Below are 25,220 nucleotides of genomic sequence, written 5' to 3'. Positions count from 1 at the left end.
TTCTGATTCAATGAATCAGTTTGACTGTCATTAATTATTTCTATCTGTATATTCCAGCCTGATGTGTCTCCAGAGTCTTTGTTCTTGTCTTGAAAGATCCTTCAGCCCACATGAAATGAAAGCTCGCTCTTTCATGAGTCTGGGTGACGATGATCAAATGGAATGTGATAGTGACACCTTCTTCTTTAGGAATGATAAACACACTAGGGGAAGTCACTTATAGACTTTGTTTACATTACATTGATACGTGTTTAGATATATTAATTATAAATACTCTGTTGACTTAATAGAAAAGCATTCTCATAGATAGTTACCCTGTAGTCGCTGGCAGTGACATAGAAGATGGGCTGGAAGGCGAGCCAGATGATGCAGGTGGTGTACATGGTGAACCCAATAAACTTCGCCTCGTTGAAGTTCTCAGGGCACTTCCGCGTCTTGAAGGCGTAGACGGTGCAGAGGATGATGAGGATGCAGTTGTAGGTGAGGGACATGAGCATGCTGGTGTCCCTGCTGCTGCACTTCAGGGTGACCACGTTTCTCCTTTCGGGGCTCACCTCCTTCCGAACCCCTGGCACCTCCACCAGCAGCCAGATAACAGCCACCAGCAGCTGGCAGGAGATAAGAATGCAGCAGATTGCTACCTGGGAGGCGGGGCTGATGAAGCGCGGCCGCTGGGCTCCATCCTTCACCCCGCTGAAGATGCGAGCAATACGGTTGGTCTTGGTTAGAAGAGCTGAGTAACACACTGCGAAGGAGGTGCCCAGGCCTAGTCGGCGTAAGGTGCAAACTGCAGTGGAAGGCTTGGCGATGTAGATGAAGGTCATGAGGTAGCACATCAGGACTCCCAGCAACAGGATGTAAGAGAGTTCACGTCCACTTGCTTTGACAACAGGCGTGTTATTGTGCTTCAGGAACAGGCCCAACACTGACAGAGTACACATTATACCAAGGCAGGAGATGGTGACAGGTCCAATGGCCCACGCATCCTCCCACCGGATGTATTCTTCAGGCAGATCATAGCAGCCAGTCAAGTTATCCAAGGGCCACTTGCCGAAGCTGCAGTCAGCACAGGTGAACTCGTCGTGCAGGTACTGGTAGGCCTGACAGGGGATACAGATCCAGCAGCACACGTCTCCAGGCTGCATGCTCTTCACCTCGTTCTTCCTGCAGGGGTCGCTGCACTGCGAGGTGGGTGTCACGGAGTCACGCCAGGGTATCATGCTGGTGTTCAGGGTCAGGTTCTGGTCCCAGTAGCCGACCTTCCGGTAGACGAACTTCCCATCTTCTTTGTGGTAGTGAAAGATGTTGTAGCGGCTGATGCTGTCGCCAAAAGAGTCAAAACGCACCATGTTTCTGTGTGTCTGCAGGTCTGAATGGAGCTGGTAGGAAGCAAAAGTACAATCATTTTTATTAAAGCTAAGGTATAGATTTAAAAAAGACTCAAGTCGTGAGACAGTAAGACAAAGATATTACAATAATTACCACTAGAAGGGGACAATGTATGTTGTAACTTAATTGCTCCGTGAAATAAATCAGTCTAATCTATATCTTTAAAAGTTATGTGAATGCTTCACACTGCTGAAGTATGGTAAAGGGTTATGCACATTCTACAAGTATCTCCATTTTCATTGGTGCTCTTAAACATTAAAATATCAACATAAAAAAACTCACTTTTCTGAGGTTATAATGATTATAAACACTCAACATACTTCTTTCCTGGAATTGAATCGAAAGTATTCATTCAAACCAATATTGAATATTCTTATTATATAGGCATGGGTGATTCAGTGGGAATAAACATATATATATGTTTATTCCCACTGAATCACCCATGCCTATATCATTTGTTTTAATGGAATGATTACAAAGCCTTTTTTCAGTGCTGCAGAGGAAATCATTTCATATCTTGTTCCAGTGCCATGTATATCTGCATTTCATTAAAACCTTCACAATTAATTTAATCAAGTTCTCAGATGTTCATAGAACATAAATGGTGTCTCAATTGCTTCGATTGCTGTGCTTACCTTCAAACTTTGTCTTCAAGATGAACTCCTTGTAGAACCTTTTGCCATTGCCTGGTTTCATGGCATCACAGACCTTGGTTTCGTTGGAGCATGTCGCTTGCCTCATGTTGTGCAGAGCATAGGCCATAGCATAGACTGCATTTACCACAAACATGATCTTGGACTCCTGCTCAAAACGTCCATCTCGTAGGCTGTTTTCACTACAGCCAGGTTCCTGCAGGCTGCAGCCAAAGCGGTGCTCCCAGAACTCTTTAAACCACGGGTTCCTTGTGTTGGTGTATGGGTTCAGCTTGGTGAAGTAATCTTCAAACTCTCTAATGGGGTACGAGGCCAGCTCGATGGTGAAAGCCCGTTCTGCTGCCGTCTCACTGCCCCTCACCACACTCTCCTGCGCTCCCCAGCCATCACTGGCCACCCAGGTGAAGGTGGCGTTCATGCGAGCGGCGGCCACCAGCAGTTCCCGGGCATCTTCACTGCGGGTGAACAGAATCACCACCTTGGCGTTGGACTTCTGCTGCAGAGAGCGGATCACGTTATCGTAGCCCTGGCGGTTCATGGAGCGGCTCACCTTGGCTGAAGTAGCGATGCAGATTTGGTGAGTGCGGGCCTCCAACTGGAAGGCATCAATGCCAGTCTCACCGTAGTCGCCCTCTGAAGCTACTGTGGACACGTAACTCCAGTTGTAGAAACGCAGGATCTCTGCCATGGCCTTGGCCTGGTAGAAGTCAGGTGGCACGGTGCGGGCGAAGTAGTCGTAGCGGCTCTTATCGCTGAGCTTTGAACTAGTTGAAGCATAGCTGATCTGAGGGATCTGGAACAATCGCAAGAGGTTGGCCACCTGCACAAAGAGATGGAAAGAAAGTATATTTTGATCAGATATAATGTTATATTATGGAGTGACACTAACGCAAGAAGCATGACATACATAAAGCCTTCCCCGATAGAATAGTATTGCTACATTGACCTCATAAACCTGCGTACGGCTGAGGGGAATGCAGTGATGATTATCTGAGGGATTCAGTGAACACGATTGACCAATGTCACATTACACTAGTTATTATATCCATTGGTATTCTAAAATATTGATTATAGACACTTTAACAGAATGACAGAATGATACAGCTGCTCAATCATCAATGTTACATTTATTTGGTTAAAATTGCATTGATGATTGCTGACAATTGTGATTGCAGTAAGTTCAAGTTAAAGTTATGATCAAAGTCCTTAAATTAGACTTATTCAACAAAAAGCTGCATTGCTGCATTTCAAATCTCTCCAGTCTTGTTAAGCCTTTTTGCTTTCCATCTGGTCTGTAGGTGAAGTGGAGCCAAAAGGGCGGCGCTGCTGTCTGATGTGCTTCAGCTCTGTGTTGGAGACTGGCAGTGTAAAAAGCAGCAATTCCATGTTCCTCTATCTCAAACTGTTTACTCTGTCAGGGATCCACATCACCAGCAGCTAGCGCTACAAATCCTTTCACGGAAAGTGCCAGATAACAAGTGCCAACAATGGCACGACGATAAGAATTTTATCAGTGTGAGTCTGCTGTTTTTTTCCTCGAGTTAAAGCCATTCTGTCAAGTCATTAAGTCTCAAGACAGATTCTGCAAGAAGTTTTGATGCCCACCTACCCCAGACTAGTTTATTGATTTCCTTGTGGAGATAATAGTTGGTGGTGCTAACAACAGCGGTAGATGATAATCTTTTACTAAAAACTCAGTGAGGAATCCATGTTGGAAACCAGCCTGCTGAAACAATTATTTCATGGTAACATAAAATCATGGCAATTACTTTCCCACCCAGCATTACAGAGCTGACAGGGAGCTGGTGAAAAGTTGTCATTTTGCAGGATTCCCCCATGAGAAACAGTGGTGATTAGCGAATACCCATGAGCTTCAATATGACTATCTCCTCCCTCAGGCATCATGGTTTGCCTCGAGGCTTCCCAAACAATGGCTTCACCATGGATGTAATTGAATCCTTCCAGAATCACACTAAGTCCCATTAAAAGTATTGTCACAGTTATCTTTATTCAGAAGCATTTAAACAGAGCAATCACTCATTTCTGTGACATTATAAATCAATTGGGCTGTATGGGGACTTGGTTCACATTTCTGTTGGCAAATGCCCTGAACATGTTACTCATCAACCGCCTTTTAGTTGGTTTGTTTTGGACTAGAATACCTGAAAAACGTTTTGATAGATTTGATACATTCTTGTCTCAGTTGATTTTCTCTCTAGTCTATTTCTCTTTTCTCTTGCTTTTTTATTGATTTCCAAGAAAAGTATGCACATATAATAAACACAGGAATAAGAGTGTGAGTTTAAAAATAATTCCTTGAGTCGAGTGCAGTGCTTGCACATTTATAAAATAAGTGAATGGAACACCTTTTATTAGCTGACTTTTTCTTTAGGACCACCATCAAGTAATCTTTTTATTTACCTTAATTTTTTGTGACCAATGATTGCTATCCTCAGCCTCTATAAAAAAAAACAGTATAATCATTACCATATGCTATTTAATTGTTCAATTAAAATGGCGAACACATAAAACATTATACCTGCAAAACAACAACATGTTACTATCATGCTGAGCCTTTTCAGCATAAATATAACTTCACAAAGGTTATGTACTTTTATCTTCCTTCAAGAGTTTTCTAGCATTTTCTGACCGCATACAGTACATCTAACCTCCTGACACATTCACCTTTCAATGCTATGGCGAGCCCTAATAAAAAGTGAAGCATATACATTACTTGACTGAGACAAATGGAGGAGACTGTTTGACTTGAATATGCAATTTAATCCCACTCCAGTATGCCTCAGAAATGACTGACATTACTCCTGATCTCTGATTGGCTGTGTGCTTATCCTGCACAACCCAAATACAAGCGCCAGCAGGAACCACAGGCACACTAAAAGTTCTTGAGGGGATGAATGTAGTAAATATGATGTATTAAGACAAGTGCACTGCACCCACAGTAGCCCTGTCCACTGTTTACAGCAGAATATAGGACAGAGGTCTCATCAAATTAGACTTGATTTGCGTTGTTCATGTATGGCTATGGCAATTTTAATGTTAACATGTACATTTCCTTATATGTTAACTCAAAGACATAAACATAGGACAATATGTAGCATATGGGGAAACCTAATAGCGTTTACTGATTCATTTTAATTGCCTAGGTTATATACAGTATTTTGTATGCAGCACATACGAGGAGCAACACTGAGACAGTCAGTCACACTTGCATAGTAATAAGGTAGTTTCCTCTTGCAGGATTTTCAGACAGACAGTTGGCCTTCATCAATTGATTCTTGGAAAAGCTTGACAGCGCACCTTTCAGGACGTTACCGGAGTGTGTGACAGTTACCGTCTGTTCGTCTTCTTGTGATGTTTCCCTCTTGCTCTCTTTATTGACAATTTAGGAATATAGCCAAATAACTGCATTATACAGTCTTTGCTTTCATCGCACGGATTCCAAAAGCTCAACTCAACTTGCATCTCATTTCTTAATTATGTCATACCACTGTAGACGGTACATGTGCCATGATAAACCTTTCCGACATGCTGATGGACGTCAATTACCTACAACATCCTGATCATAGTCTATAGATGCCAAGAACTTTAGACTTTACTCTAACCAGAACACATCCGTAGTAAAGACACAGCCCACTTTATAGGTCATTTGGAGCAACTGCGGCTTTTTGAAGTACCAATTAGGTGTTTTTAACGGTCCACTGGTTTAAGATCCAAAAGAGAGCCCTATTTACACCACATGGTCCCTGTATAAGAAGCTCTGATTATAGTTTAAGGCAGCCTCTTGCATACATTATTATATTAACTAGTACATTAATCTGTTGAAAATAAATTATCCTTTCTTTTTAAAGATGTAGAAACCATTTAAACAGTGCCTATTCTTTGTGTGTGTACAACTACACACAAATAATTGCTGTTCTTGCAAATCATTGCATTCATTCGATTAATGACGGCATTAGCACAACAGGTTATATCTAATATATCACGATGATAATGGCAAAACATTGTGCAGTGAAGGTCTTGTTTTGGTTCTATTATTTAGTAGGTTAATTAGTGAAACAGTGATTGTTTTCTTTAATGTTTCCAAAGGAGTTTAACGTTTAACGTATTCTGTTAAGGCCAAACTTTGTATAATAGAGTAAGTATAGAACAAGCTCCATTATATACACATTGTGACTGTAATATATTGTATAGAGAGATTAATGCTGCACTGCAATAGCTTATGTCATGATATGTCAAGAAAAAGCCCAGTCCCAGACTTCAAATATTAAACATTAAGTAGGTTTAGGTAGGCAAATAATTGGAGAGGCATATTGTATTATTATAATGCAGTGTATTTCATATTCTTTATATTAGAAACAATAATGTCCAAAAGAGACTCGGTCTGCTGAGACACTTTGTTCAGACTTACAGAAATGAAACTGCAGTTTTAAAAAAAGAAATGATTTAAGTGTTTTTCATTAAATGTTATTCATATCTCACACTGCAGTGTACATTTAATTGTTACGTATGTATTATTCTCATCTTAAATTCTTTGTATCTATCTTTTTTACATTGTCTTGTATTTCTCTTATAACACTTTGAATTTTGTTGTTGTTAAAAAGTGCTATGAGTTTGACGGAAGAGTTCTTTACTAGAAGGCTGTTTTTGTATTCAACTTCTAAAGGGAGAACGTTTAATTCATTGATTAAGGATTTTTCAATTAAGGAAAAGTAGCAGATACTGTTTGTAAGAGTTTTCACACAAATTGGAAACAGGAATATGCAAAGCATCAGAATATTTATCTTTAAACATGCCTGTAGGGGATCTTTAAATAAAGAAATGCATGTATGTGTGCCAACTAGAAAACATCGATGAGGATCTCTGAGGTCCCTTATATTTCTCCTTCACTTTAAGCACCGGTGTAACACTTCTCTCTCTGTTCCCTTTGTGATCATAGGCTGATGAACTGCAATTTTTGGCACTTCCATATAAGCTTTGTCGCTCAACCCAGAGGGATGCAGCTTGTTTGTGACAGAAGCTGCAAACAACCACATTACATGACGAACAGCCGAACAATATTTAATGTGTGCTTAATGCTTATGAATTTACTGTGAATTTGACTGCAATTTCTTAGTTATTGATACTATAGCTTTTAAAGTAGTGACAAATGTGAAAGAAGGTGGACTGCAGTGTAAAAAGGTTTTTTTTGTGTCCATATGATCAGTCAATACATCTAAATATATTTTCAACAATGATTTTAAAGCTCCTCCTATATCATCAAGCTCTACTGTATGAGTTTGACGGTAATGCTTGATATGATGTGTAGATGCATCATATGTGATCCGGGCGCTGAACGAGGATATGAGACAGCTGGAACAAGGGCGTACTCATATATCTGTCATGATTCTTTCAACATGGAAAGTCCATCTGTATGTCCCCGAGGTCTCTGTCAAGCCGAGCCCTACAGTAGATACAGTATGGCATGCAGGGTGAAGCAGGATGTACAATGCACCAGCTCTGCCACTTTAAAACCCTGCGTTGTATCAAAGGGAAACACAGATGTTGTATAAACAGCAGTCTATACTAAAATTGCGTAAAATTGGAAATAATGTTGTTGTCAATTACTGAAAATTAGATATTATTCCTGTTGAAGGGAAATCACCCAAAATGCAGCATGAAAGGAAATGCTGATAAATCGTACTCTTAGCTCTCCTGGATAGCAAACATTCTTACGATTCAAAAACACAACTTTCCTTCTATGTATTTCTATGTGAAGAAGCAATAGTTTGAATGAAGACCTTGAAATCAATATGATTTCCGAATACCATTTTGATTACATGTTGATGATTGGAATATGAATAAAGGCTTGCATGGCATTAGATATAAGACACGTCATTATACTGCAGAACACCAGTGTGACTTAAAATAATCATTCAACATCAAAGGACACACTTTTTACCTTTTTCTGTGCTCATTAAGTTGGATTTAGTTTGTTTTCTCATAGACAAACCCGGGCACCGAGCATAAGGCTCTTCACAATGATTGCAGTTTCCCTCTCTACGCGGGGCTGATTCTTCCTAATTGGAAACTTCTCAACGCTACACACCTGTGATGCATTCACTCGTTTGCATTTGATTTGCCAACTGATATCCCAGCTCCAAGTTCTTCCTCAGTTCATCTCACTGCCAGAAAATAAAAAATAAATAGTCTGTGCCATTTAATCATTTATCTGCTGGTTCAGCTATCCACCTGTCCTACAGTTGAAGAGGATTTGTATTTCCATTTGTGTTGGATAATGTTACCCTACGCTTTAAACAAGATGAAAGTAACTGTTATTTAATGGGAAGACAAATGTTCCCCTATTAATTCTTTAAAATATATTTGTGATGAATAATTCTAACAAGTTCCCCCTTACATATTGTGGTGTAGCGTAGTGTTGTTCATTTATGACAGCGTGCTACCATGAACAAATTCATTTTTAACGAAAAAGGCTCCAATCTCTGACTCTTTTTATTTTAACACCACGACAAACAGGAATATATGATCGAGTATAATATGAAAAACATGAATGTAAAAAGGACCTTGTAAACATTTGAAAGACATCATCTTTTATGAGACAGTGATGACACAATGGGTGGGGGAAATATACTGTAATATTTTTCAGTTAACATTTAGACAGATTTCAGAATTGTATGTGATCTCATGTGTGGTAGCCTGCAGTATTGTATGCATAAGGCAAGGGAAAGCACATTCCTTTACAACTGACCTTAATGTGTGCTGTATTTGCAGACACCCACACACACAAACACAGAAGCAGACATTCAACAAAGACCTAAACAGAGTGCGATATGAACATGTCAAAAGATATGTTTCAAACAAAAGATCACACTGCTCATGTCTGTGCAGAGCTGTGACTTCATATTGGAGCTTGTATAGCTGCAAAAAACGTTTGTGTGAATCTTCTTGCATGCGCTATTTAAGGAGAAGACAATTCTTCACATTAAACTTACAGCTATAATTTCCACCCACCAGCAAAACAATGCTCACCACAAGAGCGACCTTTCAAAGCACTCTCAAGTACAAGGATACATCTGAGAAAAAAAAATACTCTTCATCATCTGCTAAGCTTGAAACATAGAAATATTACTTAGGGCCTCTGGCACTTGTGAAATAAACTTGATAAGTCCAGAAATCTCCCCCCGTTATTGAGTCTGAAGTACAGCCACAGGTTTAAGCTAAGACTGATAATTTATTCCTGGGATACCGTGTGAAAAAAACAACAACTCTAAGACAGACAAGATGAAGGGAATTGCCTATGAAAAATCAATGGGTTAGCAATATCATTGACCAAGGAGGTCTGATTGAACAACCTTTCAGTGATACAATGTTTCCCTTCTCTTTGAATGACATTCTGTTGTGCTAATTAGGGAGCTGAGACGTGTTCTCCGAATGTGCTAAAATCTCCAGTTCAAAAACAGTTTCTCGGAGAGGAGAGAAGAAGGGGAGAGGGGGAGTTGGAGGGGGATTCAGCCATAATATCACATTATAAACAAGAGCCTTTTGGAGTTAACACCAAAGCAAGATTTCTTTCCAGCCGCCTCACTCTGTGAAGACAGAAACACAATAAGATAGAGCCCTCTCTGGTTCTTCTGCACGACACAAAAACAGACTTAATAAACCACCGCACACCAAAAATATTGAACTTCAATATATGGTGGGACAGATATGAAGTCTTACAACTTTATTATTATTGAGGATCTTCCCTGCAGCTTCTGCAGTGGTTCGACAGAGTTTGTCTAATGGTCTTAAAGGATTTAGTGGGTGTTTTTTGGTGTATTTTGGGTTATTACATTTTGTGGATCGTAGCATCTCAATAACAATCATTGGACATATACAGACATATTACATTGGCTGTAGAACTTTCTGGAAAGAAAAGTATTGTTCTTTCGTGGTTATTACATTAGCAATAATTAATAACTTTCAGTGTAGATGTACTAACGGTTGTTTGCAGTAAGTCCTAGTTGAAGACAAAGTTCTGAGTCCCTCTAAGCAGAATTTGAATGATGAACTTCAAGATGAAAACCTTTTAATTTATAAATGTATTATTTTAACAGAAAAAATTGTGCGGATAGTTTAGAATGTGACCACTCCATGTGGTCTATGTTACATTTGTAACATGTAGGATGTTAGGACTGAGTCATCTCTAATCATGGTCCATTCTATATGGCAAACATCCCAGATGGCATTAAGGATTCAGTTTTGAAAGATTAAACAGTGAGAAGACAACAGGGAAGACAAACTACACCAGGATGAGCAAGAAGATGATGAAAGCCTCCTAAAAATTGCTTGGCTAATTATAAAAGAATCCTTTCGAGGCTGAGGAGAATCTGGCTCGTCTCCCACCATATTTCCCACATCTCGTCCTTGGCCCCGTCACAGGCAGCGCCAGCCTCCTCTCCACACGCAGGTGGACACGTCCCTGCCAGCCAATGGGGATGCACCCCACAGATGGGAAAAGAAGAGTTCCCCGGGACCATCCCTGGCACATTTCCTGCTCAGTTTTGTAACACTCTTCGTGCCCCCAAAGTGCTTTTCTGGGATAAAAAGGGACTGTGTAAATCAGTGACCTCTCAGAAAAATCCCACAACGGGCTTCTCTGCGCTCTCACGGCTCGATTCATTATAACGCCCGGGAAGTGAAAGGGGCTGACAAAGAGGCTGTTGAGCATAGTGACAGTAGAGGTATGTATTGAAATCCATACAAGAACACTCAAAAGCAGTGAGTTTCTTTTTGTGAATGTGCAGTTGCTGAATACTTATTCACTCTTTTCAGGCTTTTAAAAAAACATGCTGTTCTTTTGTCAAAGCATCATCAGCTTTACAGAGGGGAAGATCTATATTATCTGCTTCTATGTAAAGAAGGGGCTTTAAATGTCCGGCAGTGGCTCAGTCAGTAGGGGCTTGGACTGTGAGCCGTACGGTCGCCGGTTCAAGTCCCCGACCAGACCTAAATATAGAGTGTGGACTGCTACTTGGAGAGGTCCCAGTTCACCTCCTGGGCCCTGCCGTGGTGCACTTGAGCAAGGCACCGGACACCCCCCTTCCCCCCTCACTCCCATTGCTCCCCGGGCGCTGTACATAGCTGCCCATTGCTCCTACTACTAGGATGGGTTAAATGCAGAGAACACATTTCACTGTGTGTGCTGTGTGCTCTGCATGTGTGACCATTAAAGAGGGTTTCATCCCTCTGATTCTCTCTCTAAATGATTCCAACCTGAGGTGGACATCCTCTGCTTAGTCCGTCTGAACTGTTTTGGCCATGAATGTACTCTCCATTCAGCTTCAGCATGCTGACATATAGAACATTTCATCAATGTAGACTTTTGTCAAACTTCTCTGGATCATATACTGATGAGTTTTAGCAGCCATTAACAAGGGAATCACAGTTAAAATTCAACTTATTTAAACAGTGCTTCTCAGTTTTTCTTTCTGTGGATCATTATAAATGAAATGCTGTTCCAATTTTCATACTCCACAAGAACAGTAAGACATGTGGTTATTAATTCTCTACATACATGTTAGCAAGGAACTCAAATGTGTGTTGAGACTTGTACGACTTATTTGCTGCAGAGTCTGCAATCAATGTTATGCTTATATCAGTTTTCTATAGGCTAGCTTGAACCAGGATTTACAGTAGCCTCATCCTGTCCAACACTCCATAATGCTACTACAGTATTAGTTGTTTTCATTTTGGCCTTTGTATGGATTCAAAAATCTAAATAAAGTGTATGAATCAGCAAAGAGAATGTTCTTTATTTTTTCCACTTTTGGAAAAGAACTGTTTTCTAGTACTCATGCTCATGACTATCATGGCCATCTACTCATATAAATCTCATTGGCACATTTTTTAAAACTCCTTAACATCAGGATATGATTGAAAATAAATGTAAAAGAGGATATTTGTGTGGACCAACCAGCAGCTGTAGAGCTTGTATTTGTATTGTAGGATATATTTCCATTACAGTGAATGGGTGCATTGTTTTTAGCAAGGAATACAAAATGTGTTGCAAAACACTGCAACATAAAGCATTTTATTAAAATTGGTTATCAAGTACAAACTGTGATAAATAACTTTTATTTGAGCACTAGTGCAACACAAGGACCTAACAGGACTGTAATGCCTTAGAGCTTTGTAAGACAAGCATAATGAGTTGTGGTTTCAGCATCTGTGGTTTTTGAACTTGTGTCGTTTTGTTTTCTTTTTGGGTTAATTGGGTTTAACTTCTCTCTTATGCTCGTTTATCATTTCATATATTATTTATGGATTAAAATACATTTCACATCCAGAGGTCCCACCCTCTTCTTTGCTGAGCTGGTCAATGTTCTCAATCTCCATCTCTTTGTTGGAAAACACTGGAATTTCATTTGATTTCAAACCTTTATTTATACAGATAAATCCCATTGAGATCATTGATCTCTTTTTCAAGGGAGACCTGCTCAATGAATGAACCTGAATCCATTCCTCAGCATCATCTTTAAAAGCAACCCTAAGAATCAAGCGTCTAAAACTGAGTGATATGAAATACATGTATTAACTTAACACTTTCAACAGCTATACCTGCCAATGCCATCTTCATGTAGTATCGTTTACCCTTGATCCGGCTGCATAAACACTACTGCATGAAAAATATTCATGTGATGCTTAATGTATGTCATGTGTGAAAATGTCCAACGTTAGTCATGCTGCATGTGTAATTGTTGCACACAGCACATGTTTTTTATCAGCGCTAACCTTTTTAATGGACTGTATTAAAGGATGTGTCTTGCATCATAAGATGTTGCTAAAACAAACAACCTTGATATCCTCTGTGTGTGTGGGTCATGTTGAAGAGAGGGATTGTCTATACGGGGTGCTCTTAAATCACGCAGCTGGTAATCCTATTTGTTTAACCAACTTTTGAATGAGAGAAAATTATTATTTGAACAAGCCAATCTGAAGTGTACCTCAGTGTGATGTCACAATGAGGGTCTGTGACACTACCAACCACAATAAGTGCTAGATGTGGATCACTGGAAATCCATTCATTTTTTATAAAGTTAAAAACCTTTAGTGGAAGATGTCACTATGGTAGTTTATAGACACAAGAATGTACACATATTTATACTAATTTGTCACAGAAATAGAAGACACTAGTCTAAATTACAATAAATTGGATATTGTAATTCTTTGTTTAAGCTACAGTATTCTGAATAGCAGGCAAAATAACAATGATGCAAGATGTAGTGTAATCAGTCTATTACTCTAGTCTATTTAGTCAAGATGTCATATGTTTTGTATAAGGGAATTATATTAGCTTGGCAATGCTGCAAGTAGAACAAGGAAATACAATGTAATATGAAAGGTTATTATCTGAAAGCATTTAAAGTCTCTATGACTACTGCATTAGGTAGAGCCACAAGCTTCACTTGTTTTTTTATAGTTTACTTTGCTTCAATTTGAAAGATAGAGCTTATGTATGTGTGTTTTTTAGTGTGTATAATGAATGTGTTGTAAAAAACGAGTTCTAACTCGACACAGTCCGGACGACACTCAGTGCATCATATAATAGTAATTATGGCGTGTGAGGACAATCAGAATGAATTCATTATGCTCAGATGCATCGCCTCTGGCAACCGTGTGTGTGTGTGTGTGTGTGTGTGTGTTCCGTGTGTATAAAAGGTCAGTTTTCTTTGCAAGGCGGAGATGAAGTTGATGTCAAAGTGATAGATTTCTCTGTGAATGTGAATGGTTCAAACTGAATCCTCCCAGGTGGATCCTCATTTCAGCCACAGCTCAGTCCGCTGGCTTGGTAAAAATGGAGATACAAGGCATTTTTTATTTAATGATTTGTGTTTGTGAGTAAATGTGTCTGCATGTTAACAAGCTTATCCATTAGCTGCAAGTCTAAGATGAAACACTGGGTGAGGGAATCAATTAATGAATTTAGTGTGGGTTTTCTGTGAGGTATAAAAGTTTTTCAAGTAAGTAGGTAATACTTACAAGGCATAAACAAGGAAAAATGTTGAAATGGGGGGGAAACAGACATAACTAAACTCACTAATAAACAGAATTGCAATGAAGAACATATCAAGATTATACAAAACTAAGTGAGTGCCAAACCCGGTTTCAGTGATTAAAAGAGAATTTAATAGTTAGTAAAATCATGGAAGAAAATCTAATATTCACAAGTCCAAACCTGACACCTAAATCGGAGGTGGGGGAGTGAGGTTCAGACTAAAATATTTTGAAAGTTAACACCTTTGAAACTGATGCACAGCCTCATTATCTCAGTTGCTATTCCTGGTCAGAGCAGGACAATGACGTCTATTAACGATTGACCTTATCATACCAAAGAAAACCCAAGCCTATTTCTAGAAATTAATGTGAGTATTGGTTTAAAACTCTGGATTACAACCATTGCTAATACATATTTGTTGGATATTTTTGGATATTTTCAACACTACACTACAAGTCTCTCAATACAAACAATGACAAAAGACCGATTTGGTGGCATAGCATGGCATCGTGGGAGTTTGCCAGGATTTCCACAGGAGCCAAATGATCTGCACAGGTCTCATCCTCTCCAATACAGCTGGATCGGAGATTAAAACCATTTAAAACTTTAATTAAAGCAGTTTCACATTAATGTTTCCCTTACAATATTATACATTCAAAGTCTTGCTTTCTGTAACATGTGCATCACAACTAAGGATGAGTTGAGAGGAAGGTTGCTTTTGCGGCTTTATGGCTTAGATCAGTGGTCCCCAAACTAAGGCCCGCGGGCCGGGTACGGCCCGCCTCCACATTTGGCCCGGCCCCCTGAACAATACCAGAGACGCATTATGATTTTTTTTTTTTTTTTTTAAATTTTAAAATTTAAAATTTATTTATTTTTTCAGTCTGGCCACGCGAATCCTAGACTAGCCCCTGTAAAAATGTTGTGACCTGCTCTATCAAAATCAGTCGCATTGACCCGAAGACACCTTTTGAGTTGTATACACTGTTGGAAAGAGGATATTCCTAGCTTTCTAATGATATCAGGATTGTTTTTGTACTTCAAATATTAAGCGAAATATGTCACATTATATAATGACTGTCACCGAGTCATCATTTTGAGAAAAAGGCCTTCAAAGTTGTCTCTTCTCTGGAATCCATCGATCTGATTGATTATTAGCAAATGATCAAAATACTACCGAGGGAAGATATTTTCGTTTGGAGGGGAAGCTCGCGAGTGTGTGTGTATACGTGTGTGTGTGAGTGTGTGTGCTTGTGTAATTTTGCGTTTGTGTGTATTGTGTTTGTTTCCCGGGGAAAACACTCACGAGAAACACCGGCTGTTGTTGTGCCTGCTGTGACGTCAAGTTACTCCGCTCTCCGCTTGTAATTATGCCGAAGCTTCAAAGTTGTATTTATCATCTGAATTTGCCAAAACAAGTTTAATATTCTGAAAGCCAAGACTTTGTTTAATTGAAATCAGATGAAAACAAACTGTAACGGACCCTGCCGTGTTATCTATGATTACTATACTCTTACATTCATAATTTCAGCGGAGTGAGGGGGGGGGGGGCGGCGCTGCGGAAGAGCAGATTGCGAGTGAGAAATAAATAAATTGGAAATAAAATTTTCATATTCTGAAAGCCAAGACTTTGTTTGTTTAAAATCAAACAAAACACCCGAACCCCGAAAAAATGTTTTTTTTAACGTAAATCCACGTTTATTTTGAGAGATTCTGCTCTGACAACTAAGCTAAACTTTTACCTGTTAAGATTGTGCACGTCACAACAGAAAGTTACAGTAATTTTCAATGGACTTTTTTTCTGTGAAGAACCCAGAGCAGTAGCGTGGCGTGGGGAAAAATGTAGGGGAAGCCCATTTTTTGGGTCGGGGGGGGGGGGGGGGTCAATAACGTAACCAGATGAGTGATTACAGCGCCCGGTATCATTTGACACACATTTGTATCACACAGATGCAGGACTTGCACACGCCTGTTATCTAACCGACAGGTCCGCACGCACTCTCCAGCTGAAACTCTCTCCTTATTAATTTAAGCGTTTTACTTATTAATGTATGCAGACAATCACACAATCTATGTGATTTTTGGATTTACCGTGCCTCTCAATTGCCCGTGACAGGTTGGCAAGGTCGATGAATCCTGAAGTTGCCCAAGGATTGTTCAGGGAGCACGAATCCTTGTCAAAAAGAAGACATGGCCAGCAAAATAGACGCTGAAGTTTAGCGCTTCCAGTTAGCCACTCCGTGAGGACATAATTGTCCTCATTGAACGTCCGATTCTCTCCCTTTTTCCTCTGTGTACACACAGCTGGAGTGCAGGCATTGGCCTGTCATCTGATTTAATTTGTAGTTGCTGCTGTAGCGGAAGTTTAGTAAAGTTATGTTTGATTAAGTACGCCAAATCTCCACCCTCCATAATGCTTCATTTGCTTGATAATTTCTAACGGCGGTGATGACAGTTACAGTATTAAAACTGATGTTGATGTGATTTGATTGGATGGCAGTGTCCAATCAAATCGCCAGCCGCCAGCCGCCTCTGAAGGGAAGCAAGAGGCGGCTGGCTTCCCTTGGCATGGCCCTGACCAATCACAGGTTGGCAGGGGCATCACGTGAGCCTCATCTGATTGGTCAATCCCTCCATTTTTTTTCACCAAAGGAAGCCAGATTCGGCTGGCCTCCTCTCGCAACAGAGAGTGCAATCTACTGTTTCACCATAACATCTAGAGGGGCGCTGTTTCACTCTTTGTAAAGTACTCAATGAGAATGGGGGAGAGACGGGCCGGCAGCAACACACAGCAAAGGAGAATTATCGAAACAAAACAAAGTGTTTTTATTTATTTATTTAAATTATAACTACAATCCGAAAAAACAGGGGAAGCCTGGCTTCCCTTGGCCTCCGGGAGAAAACGCCACTGACCCAGAGAGGGTTATTTGGTTATTATTTATTTCATTAATCGTGTTATTTATTTCATTAATAGAGTTATTATTTATTTCCTGACTTTTTTTCTGTGAAGATCCCGGAAAGGGTTATTAATATTTGGTTATGTGTGGCTTTCTAGAAAACAATAAATGTTTACGTTTAGACACCCATGCGATCGTCACACTTTTTCTGTTACAAACTGACCCGGCCCCCATCAGAGAAGGGAAAAGTTATGTGGCCCTCACAGGAAAAAGTTTGGGGACCCCTGGCTTAGATAGTTGAGTTTGTTTATTACCTGGATTGAAACATCACTGTAGGACCCTCCAATGACCCCAGAGATGGCCAGTGGAACCTCGTTTTGGACGGGTCTGGAGCCGTCTGGGCAGATGAAGCCTGGATCGTGCACTTTGGTGAGGGAGGCCCTGACGAAGTCTAGAGACTGCTCCAGAGCATATGTGTCCTTGGAGCAGGTGTCCAGGATGTGGGCCCCCAGCTGGAGTCCGGGAAGGATGTGATCGCTGGCGTTAATCTCATCAAGTGCCAGCAGCATGGCCTCCAGCCTCTGGATCCCCCTCGCCTCGTTGATCTTCCCGCAGTCCTCTGTGCCATCGCCTTTTTGGTGCACCGGGAACAGGCCACCAATCACCAAGTCTCCGTCCAGGATGATCTCACGTTTGGCCGGGGGCGGTAATCTGGAGATGTTGGGCAGGACCCCCGGTATCAGCAGCTCCAGCAGGAGCATGTGGAGGGGCCAGTAATGTGCAGAACTGGCCCATACCTTTGGCCTGAGCACAACACTCAGCATGGTAGGAGAGGGTTGAGGGCTTCAGCTGGCGGGAGTAGAGAGGAGCTGGAGTTCACAGGGACTGGAGGCAGATCACATTGAAGTCTTCTCTCAGCATGTTGGATATTTCCTGAGTGAATGAAAATAAAAGCTAATTACCCAGCATGAAGTCTATCTATCTATCTATCTATCTATCTATCTATCTATCTATCTATCTATCTATCTATCTATCTATCTATCTATCTATCTATCTATCTATCTATCTATCTATCTATCTATCTATCTATCTATCTACCTACCTACCTACCTACCTACCTATCTATCTATCTATCTATCTATCTATCTATCTATCTATCTATCTATCTATCTATCTATCTATCTATCTATCTATCTATCTATGTATCTATCTATCTATCTATCTATCTATCTACCTATCTATATCGATGTAAGGCTATATGAAACAGAATAAACAGAATGGCCTTTTTTTCATTTATTTGTATCCTTCTTTCAACTTTTCGCTAACAGTGTTATTCCAACACATAAAACAGTCACATGAAGGCATAATGAAAGCAGCCAGTTCATATCCAAACTTTCTTTTCTTTGGTTCTTAACTTTTTTCGTATTGCTTTTCGCCCAATGTTTTTTTTTTTCTCAGCCTAATGCGATCTTTAGAAATGTTACAGACAAATAAAGCATCTATTGGACATCACAAACTTCAGACTGTTTTTTCAGGAGGTTGAAATTGGGCTACAAATCTTACGAGTTACTTTTTGAAGTGAGAAAATGATATCAGCCTCTGTGATTTCTGTGTGAAATATAATCACTGCAGTTTTATCTGAAAGACAAACTCTGCTGAGTGACCACATCAAACATTTATAGATATTTAAGGCATCTCTCAAGTGAAGCGTAGTTTCCAAGCTTACAACTGAAATATCACACAGACGGTGGTTCTCCTCAATGGCTGGGGTTGCTATGGAAACATGGTGGGTGAAAAATAAGGGTTGGACTGCAGGGAAGTGGGCAGTGAGACATGTATGCTAATATAGATTCCTATCGTGTGGGGGGCTACAGGTTGGGGCCTCACTGCGAGTTGTTATGATGTCTGATTAAGGGGTGGCCTGCTTCAATCACAGAGAGGAAACCAATCCATTTTCTTTCAAACACAGTCATTCATCACATCCATCAAACAAACACACTCAAGTTCAGAAAACAGATTTAAACTGCCCTGGGATTTATAATGACTCATAATTTACAGCCTATTGGGACTATTATTAATCTCTCTTTAACAAAGAATATATTATGAAGATTAGTCACATTACTTGAAAGAAGAGTGATGTTAAAATGACACATTGAATCAACAAAACGTTTTATTTTAGTGTGTTTTTGGACATCCAAAAAAATCCAACCTCATATGAGAGGATTCACGTTGGTAAGCCCACAGATCTTGGCTGCAGTTTGGACTACAATGTGCTGCTGTTCCCTTCTTTATTAACAAACCATGGGGGGCTTATTAGACACTCTTCCTATTCTGACAGTGTTGACACTGACAGTATAACATTACACAAAACGTGTCAATTGAAACCTAAATGTATTATCAGATCTATTATTAGAAGCTCTCTTAAAAACGTTTGATCAGTGTGTCCTGTTTCTCTCCATAGAGGGATTTACAGAGAATAGGTTAAAAATACAGCTTCTGCAACTACATTACTACACTGTGTGTGTGTGTGTGTGTGTGTGTGTGTGTGTGTGTGTGTGTGTGTGTGTGTGTGTGTGTGTGTGTGTGTGTGTGTGTGTGTGTGTGCGTGCATGAGAGTGTGTGTGAGTGAGTGTGTGTATGTGTGTGAGAGTGTGTGTGTGTGTGTATGTGTGTGTGTGTGTGTGTGTGTGTGTGTGTGTGTGTGTGTGAGAGTGTGTGTGTGTGAGTGTGTGTGTGTGTGTGTGTGTGTGTGTGTGTGTGTGTGTGTGTGTGTGTGTGTGAGAGTGTGTGTGTGTGTATGTGTGTGTGCAGGGACATTTGAAGAATTTCCTATGACAACCCTGAGCGGTTGTTCAAGAAAAAATAGAGAAAAGGATAAAAAGTATAACGAATGCTGAATGTCCCCCCAGATAGATATTGCATCAGGTTGTGGGTAGGAAACCTCATGGTACATTGATAAAGAAACTACCCTAAATCCAGAGGAGAGGAATGTAAAATCTGTCTCGGGCACGTTGTTCGTTATAGACAGTCGCCTTAGGTGTTCAATATTTCTACGTCACATTTGCCCTATTATAAGAACTAAGGTGAGAAAATAACTTGAAGAGTTCAACATTAAGAGTCTAATTGCTCCTCTGTGCTGTCTGCTAGAGCAGATGGGGGCTTTCTGGTTGCAGGACTAGGTCACTGTGTGAATTAATGGTGCAATAAGGAGAAGCCAATTATGCAAACTAGGCTAAAGGGAGAATAGCGGTCCAGGAGAGCCTCTATCAAAACCTTAAAGAAGTGCAAATATATGCTGATATCCAATATTTTAAACACTTGTGATTTCAGCTTGAATCGGGCTCTGCTAAGTTGCAAAGTGGCTCTAATCAGGACTAGATCACATCATTAAAACTATCTTGATGTAGAAGCAGCTGTCACACTCGCACTCAGGAGCTGAGAGAGTCACATGTCTGCATACAATATTCCCTCTGAAAGGCAAGTTCTTATGTGGGTATATGTGAGTATATGGGTACATGTATTATTGTTACTATTCTTTATTTCCTTATCTATTAATTTTCTTTTAATATTATCTTCTACATTACTTTACTTTTACCTATACATGTATCTATTTATTTAGTTATTTAATTTACTAGCTAGGACCGGGAGGGGGGGAAAGGGGAAAAAAATGTAAACTCATTGTGCCTGACTCAATAAAACAAATATACAGCAGTATACCAAGACGATAAGACACGTTGCATGACACTTTACTTGAAGATATGAGTCTGGTGTCTTCTGACATCAACACTCATATCTGAGTTTGGAAACTGTGGTTACTGAGGTTCAGCTAGCTTGTCACACAAATCAAAGAAATGTTTGACTTGGCTGACTAGGCACACATGAACCATGTCCTCATTAATTAATCTACATAATGGTGAATAAATATGACCATTTGATTAAAAGAAAAAAAGAAAAGCAAGTGCAAAAAGAAACAGCAGTGTGCTCTAGTCAGCTTTGAACCATCAGCTAATGCATTACTGCTCTCACCCAAGAGGATTTCGCCAGAGAGGCTTTGAAAACAACAGTCCTTATTGTCTTGTCCAAATATAGCTTAAGTGTAACATACTATATGACTCACTGCAGTGTCTTTCAGCAAGGACACTGATTGGCACGCACATCATGTGTTATGTATGTATCATGGTTTAATTAAAATGCTGTTAATTATTTGAAAAATGTGCTGGAAATAAACACCATTTTTAATTTTATAATAAAACAACATCTACAATTCGAAAAACGATGTATTTGATGTCTTTATTAAAAGTGTGATGTATGATAACATTATTAATATTAATGTCAGTAACATTGCCTCAAGCATTTACAGTAGATTTTGCCCTCAGTTTAGTTCAGTGCGTTTTGTTAAATGCTTAAACGCTCATGACATGACATTTAATTTAGAGTCTAATCCACTACACATGAATCATTAAGCCTGTTGAATAATAACAGCCGCAACACTTGTCCCATAAGATTCATCTAAAATACTGTGAGTAACACTAATAGGATGATAATTTATGGCGGTAGAATATTTTGTGCTCATTCTTATGACAAACTAGAGAAGATGGATTATTGTCAAAATGTCATCCTTTTCCCCATGAATTTCTTTCCATTTAAAATGACAACAGCCGGTTTTCACATAAACCAGCCAGAAAACACAAGACTAATCACTTGTGCCATTTACCATTATGGCACTTGATTATCATCTAAAGGAGCTGTTGAAAGCGATATACCTATATTTACTGATAATAAAACACCAAAATGAATGTAATAAATGCAGCCTCTCTACTAATCATTTCCATCATTATATCAACACTATTGGGGAAACAGTTTATCCCTCCACCTGGACTTGTCAGCTGAAGGAATTAGGATGCCTCTGTGTTGGCCAGCAGCCGTCTGAATTGTACATTTGAACATAGATCAAGTGCATAATTTCATCAAAATAGCACAGGGAAATCAGTCATGCTGTTTAGCCCTCAGAAACATTATTTATTGTGCTAATATCTCACCTGGATGTTTATTCATAAGAAAACGTGTGTGTTTAAATTGCCAAGAGACAAAGTGCATGAGTGAGACAGGTTGGTGGCACCATCTAATGATAACATGGTAATCTAATTCATGCAGACAGTTGGTGGCATTACAGTAACGTATAATAATCAATCTATCACTGTCCACCTCTGAGAGAAATCCCGCTCCATCACATCCTGTGTGATCTATCAGCTATTTGATGCATGGGATTGTGGGTTTGTCTATTATGCCAAATCAGATTATACCATTCGTGAATCTTGCAAACTGAAGAAAACAATTACTCACACAGCCGGATGCCATAACATTGTTAAACTGTCTGAAAACAAAAGCTCTGATTGGCTCAAGGAAAACAAGCAATAATTTTGAAGACAATTGTTACTGTGCTGCTTAATTGCCTATAACAACTTCACATATGTATCCCAACCTATGCAGTCACACTGGTGTTGGATGTCTTATTGTGAAGAACACTAATGGGTAAAGTTCAGATATATTCTTTGGTTGTGCATATTGTTCAAAAATGCACATGTTGGGGAAAATATATCAAATTGTATTATAATGGATTTAATTACAGTAAAGTTAAGGTTGTTGGATTCTGCATCAAATCTAACTATAAGAAGAACAACATTAAACATGCATAGGTAGCTATGTGGGACAGGCAAATACTGAAACAAAGAGTGTTCTGTACGTGGGGAAATCATACTACTATGTTAAATTCGAAGTTATTAAGTGACCATGTCTTACCTTATAGTAGCACTAGATGTATCTTGCCGGATTTATCTGCAGGTCTCTTTTCCAGTCGAGCGACAATACAACGTGCAGAGCTTTAAGTGACAAGCGGAGTCCAGATGTTGTTCACTTTGAGCATGTTTGCCAGGCAGCGGTTTGGATCTGTCCTTGGTTCTGAAGTGTTTTCACAATGGCGAAGTCTGACAAACTCCTTCGGTGCTTTTCAACTTAGTGCCTGCCAGCCACCGTGTGCACAGCAAGCCTTCAGACCGGAGCTATACAGCCCACCGCCCAATGCTCATGTGTCCACTCGCATCGATAGTAATGATGGGCGACGGATTCTCCTCTAAAGCCTATGTGACTGCCTGGACTGAGAGACAAGTGTATCTAAACTAACCTGTGATTTCACTTTTGTTTTGCATTAAATATCCTATGTGTAGTCGTTTCTCGTCGGGTAGTGAATCAATTCAACTTCAAAACAAGAGCTGTGAGGAATCCTCCCGCGCATGCAGCCGCTCTCTGCAGCTCCACAGCTTTAGTGAGTGCAACGAGTGGACGCTGCAGAATCCTCCCTGTGCTTCACACAGCGTTTGTTTGCGAGGCACTCACACCACTAACATTCGAACAACTCAACAATACTGAATAAAAACGTGTGCTGGATGTATGAAGGGGTAAATAATGAACACAATGACGAAAGTGCATTATTTAAAAGCACACATCCTTTATCACATGGTCTTTTTTTAACACTTTGGGGACAGATCTTGTAAAGTATGATGTTGACCTAACTTTTAATGATAACCTCTAACCCTCTTTAAAAAATCCCAATACACAACAAATGCATAGCTTTTCTTTTAGGAAAATGCATTTTCGGAAATTAGCAACTTGTTCCCCCTCAATAAAGACTGACTAGCTCCTCATTCACCTCCATCTCATTAAAATTGAATAGCACTCCAGATGAGTGGCACTTCACAAACTCAAGAGGGAACTTGCACAGTTGTTTTTTTACTGAAAAGGCTGAAAAATCCCACACAAACAAAACTCGAAAGCTAAATTGTTTACATCCTTTAATCTGCAGTGTAGTCCATAGAATGAAGGCCTACTTGAGCTCAAGGTTGAATCAATACAGAAAAGAGCAAATTCGTCCAAAAGTGTTGCCACAAAATAACCATGAAAAAACCCACTGTTTTGATTCAGCGACATGTATTTATTATTTAAAAGCACAGCCAGCAGTGTGAAACTTCAAAGTCTCACTAAGGTGAACTACCATGTGCTGTTCTAGCAAATCATTCAGCAAAGATAGTACTTGATGTGACAAACTGCACTTTCCTTTCCTCATCAAAAACAATATTACATCAGCAACATTCCTGTTGCATAATTAGTGAGGAGTGCAGAAAAAAGGTCTGCTGCACTAGTTTGGGTTATGTGTCCAGTTCTCCACAACACAACTAGTTACAATTCAATCTGGAAATATTCAGGCAAAAACAAGAAGTTCATTCAGATTTATTTTAGCTTCATTGCTCACCTTCTCTGTCATCTTCACACACTGAAGCACCACCACCTTTCCCCACATTGTCGCCTCGCTGCCACCCTCCTCTCACCCACACTACAAAAAACATCTCACCATTTTCAAATGCTCCATAGCAACACTATCAATACTTTGTGGTTAGAGGTTGGGAAAATAAGAACTTTCTCTGTGTACACAGGCAATTAAAATGACGACCGGGTCCTGCTTGCATAATTCCCTCACTTAACACAAAGGGACCAATTTCCTCCTGAAATAGAATTGTAGCTTATATTACAATAGTTGAAAGCATGTGGGTGGAATGCGAAGTTCAGATAGGAACATGCTAATTAATGTCGAGTGAAATTATAGAGGACAGAAACAAAGTGTTTCTAGCCAGTGGTCAGCACCCATCAGTCTGACGGCTGCCCTCTTTGTGGGCTTCTGATGGTTAGATGGTAATGCATAATGACAAAACAATCGGTCTCAAATCAACAATTTAGTGTCTCTCTGTTGTGTTTATGTTTTGTTGAGACTCAAAAGTATGTAAATATGTCATCTTGGCTTTTATTAGAACTACTGCTTTGTATTAAAGATTTCAAGACAGATACCAAAATCTGTATATTGCAAGGTTTTTCCGAGTCATATTTCTGTATTTTGATACATTTCATTAACCTGCTTTTTCACGATTCTGTGGCAGCTTCAACTTTCCACCCTAAGTCTTCATTGTTGCTTAGAGGATGATTTTGTTGTATTACAATATGACACCATTGTATCATTAAGGTATTGCTGGGAACACAACAAATAGCTTAACATTGCTAAAACAAAACAAGCATTCGGACACATAGAAAATAGCTAATCCATTTTGGTGATGACAACACCTCTCAGATCACAACTATTACTTGTGTGAATATTGAAGGATCCTTAACAATAACAAACAA

General features: G+C 39.7%; 1 protein-coding gene across 1 annotated transcript in view; it reads right to left on the bottom strand.

Moving 5' to 3' along the window:
• The window catches only part of grm2b (glutamate receptor, metabotropic 2b), a 28,104-nt gene extending 4,767 nt beyond the window's left edge, over positions 1-23,337 (bottom strand). Inside the window, 5 exon segments of the mRNA XM_034219082.1 lie at positions 315-1,355; positions 1,357-1,379; positions 2,025-2,862; positions 17,309-17,927; positions 22,794-23,337. Coding sequence (XP_034074973.1) covers positions 315-1,355; positions 1,357-1,379; positions 2,025-2,862; positions 17,309-17,818 — 2,412 coding nt within the window. The 5' untranslated portion in view covers positions 17,819-17,927; positions 22,794-23,337.
• Positions 23,338-25,220: the final 1,883 nt, after the last annotated feature.

The sequence above is a fragment of the Gymnodraco acuticeps genome, unplaced genomic scaffold (assembly GCF_902827175.1).
Source record: "Gymnodraco acuticeps unplaced genomic scaffold, fGymAcu1.1, whole genome shotgun sequence".
Classification (NCBI taxonomy): domain Eukaryota; kingdom Metazoa; phylum Chordata; class Actinopteri; order Perciformes; family Bathydraconidae; genus Gymnodraco; species Gymnodraco acuticeps.
The sequence above is the reverse complement of the archived record's forward strand: the minus strand, read 5'-3'. Positions and strand labels throughout refer to the sequence as shown.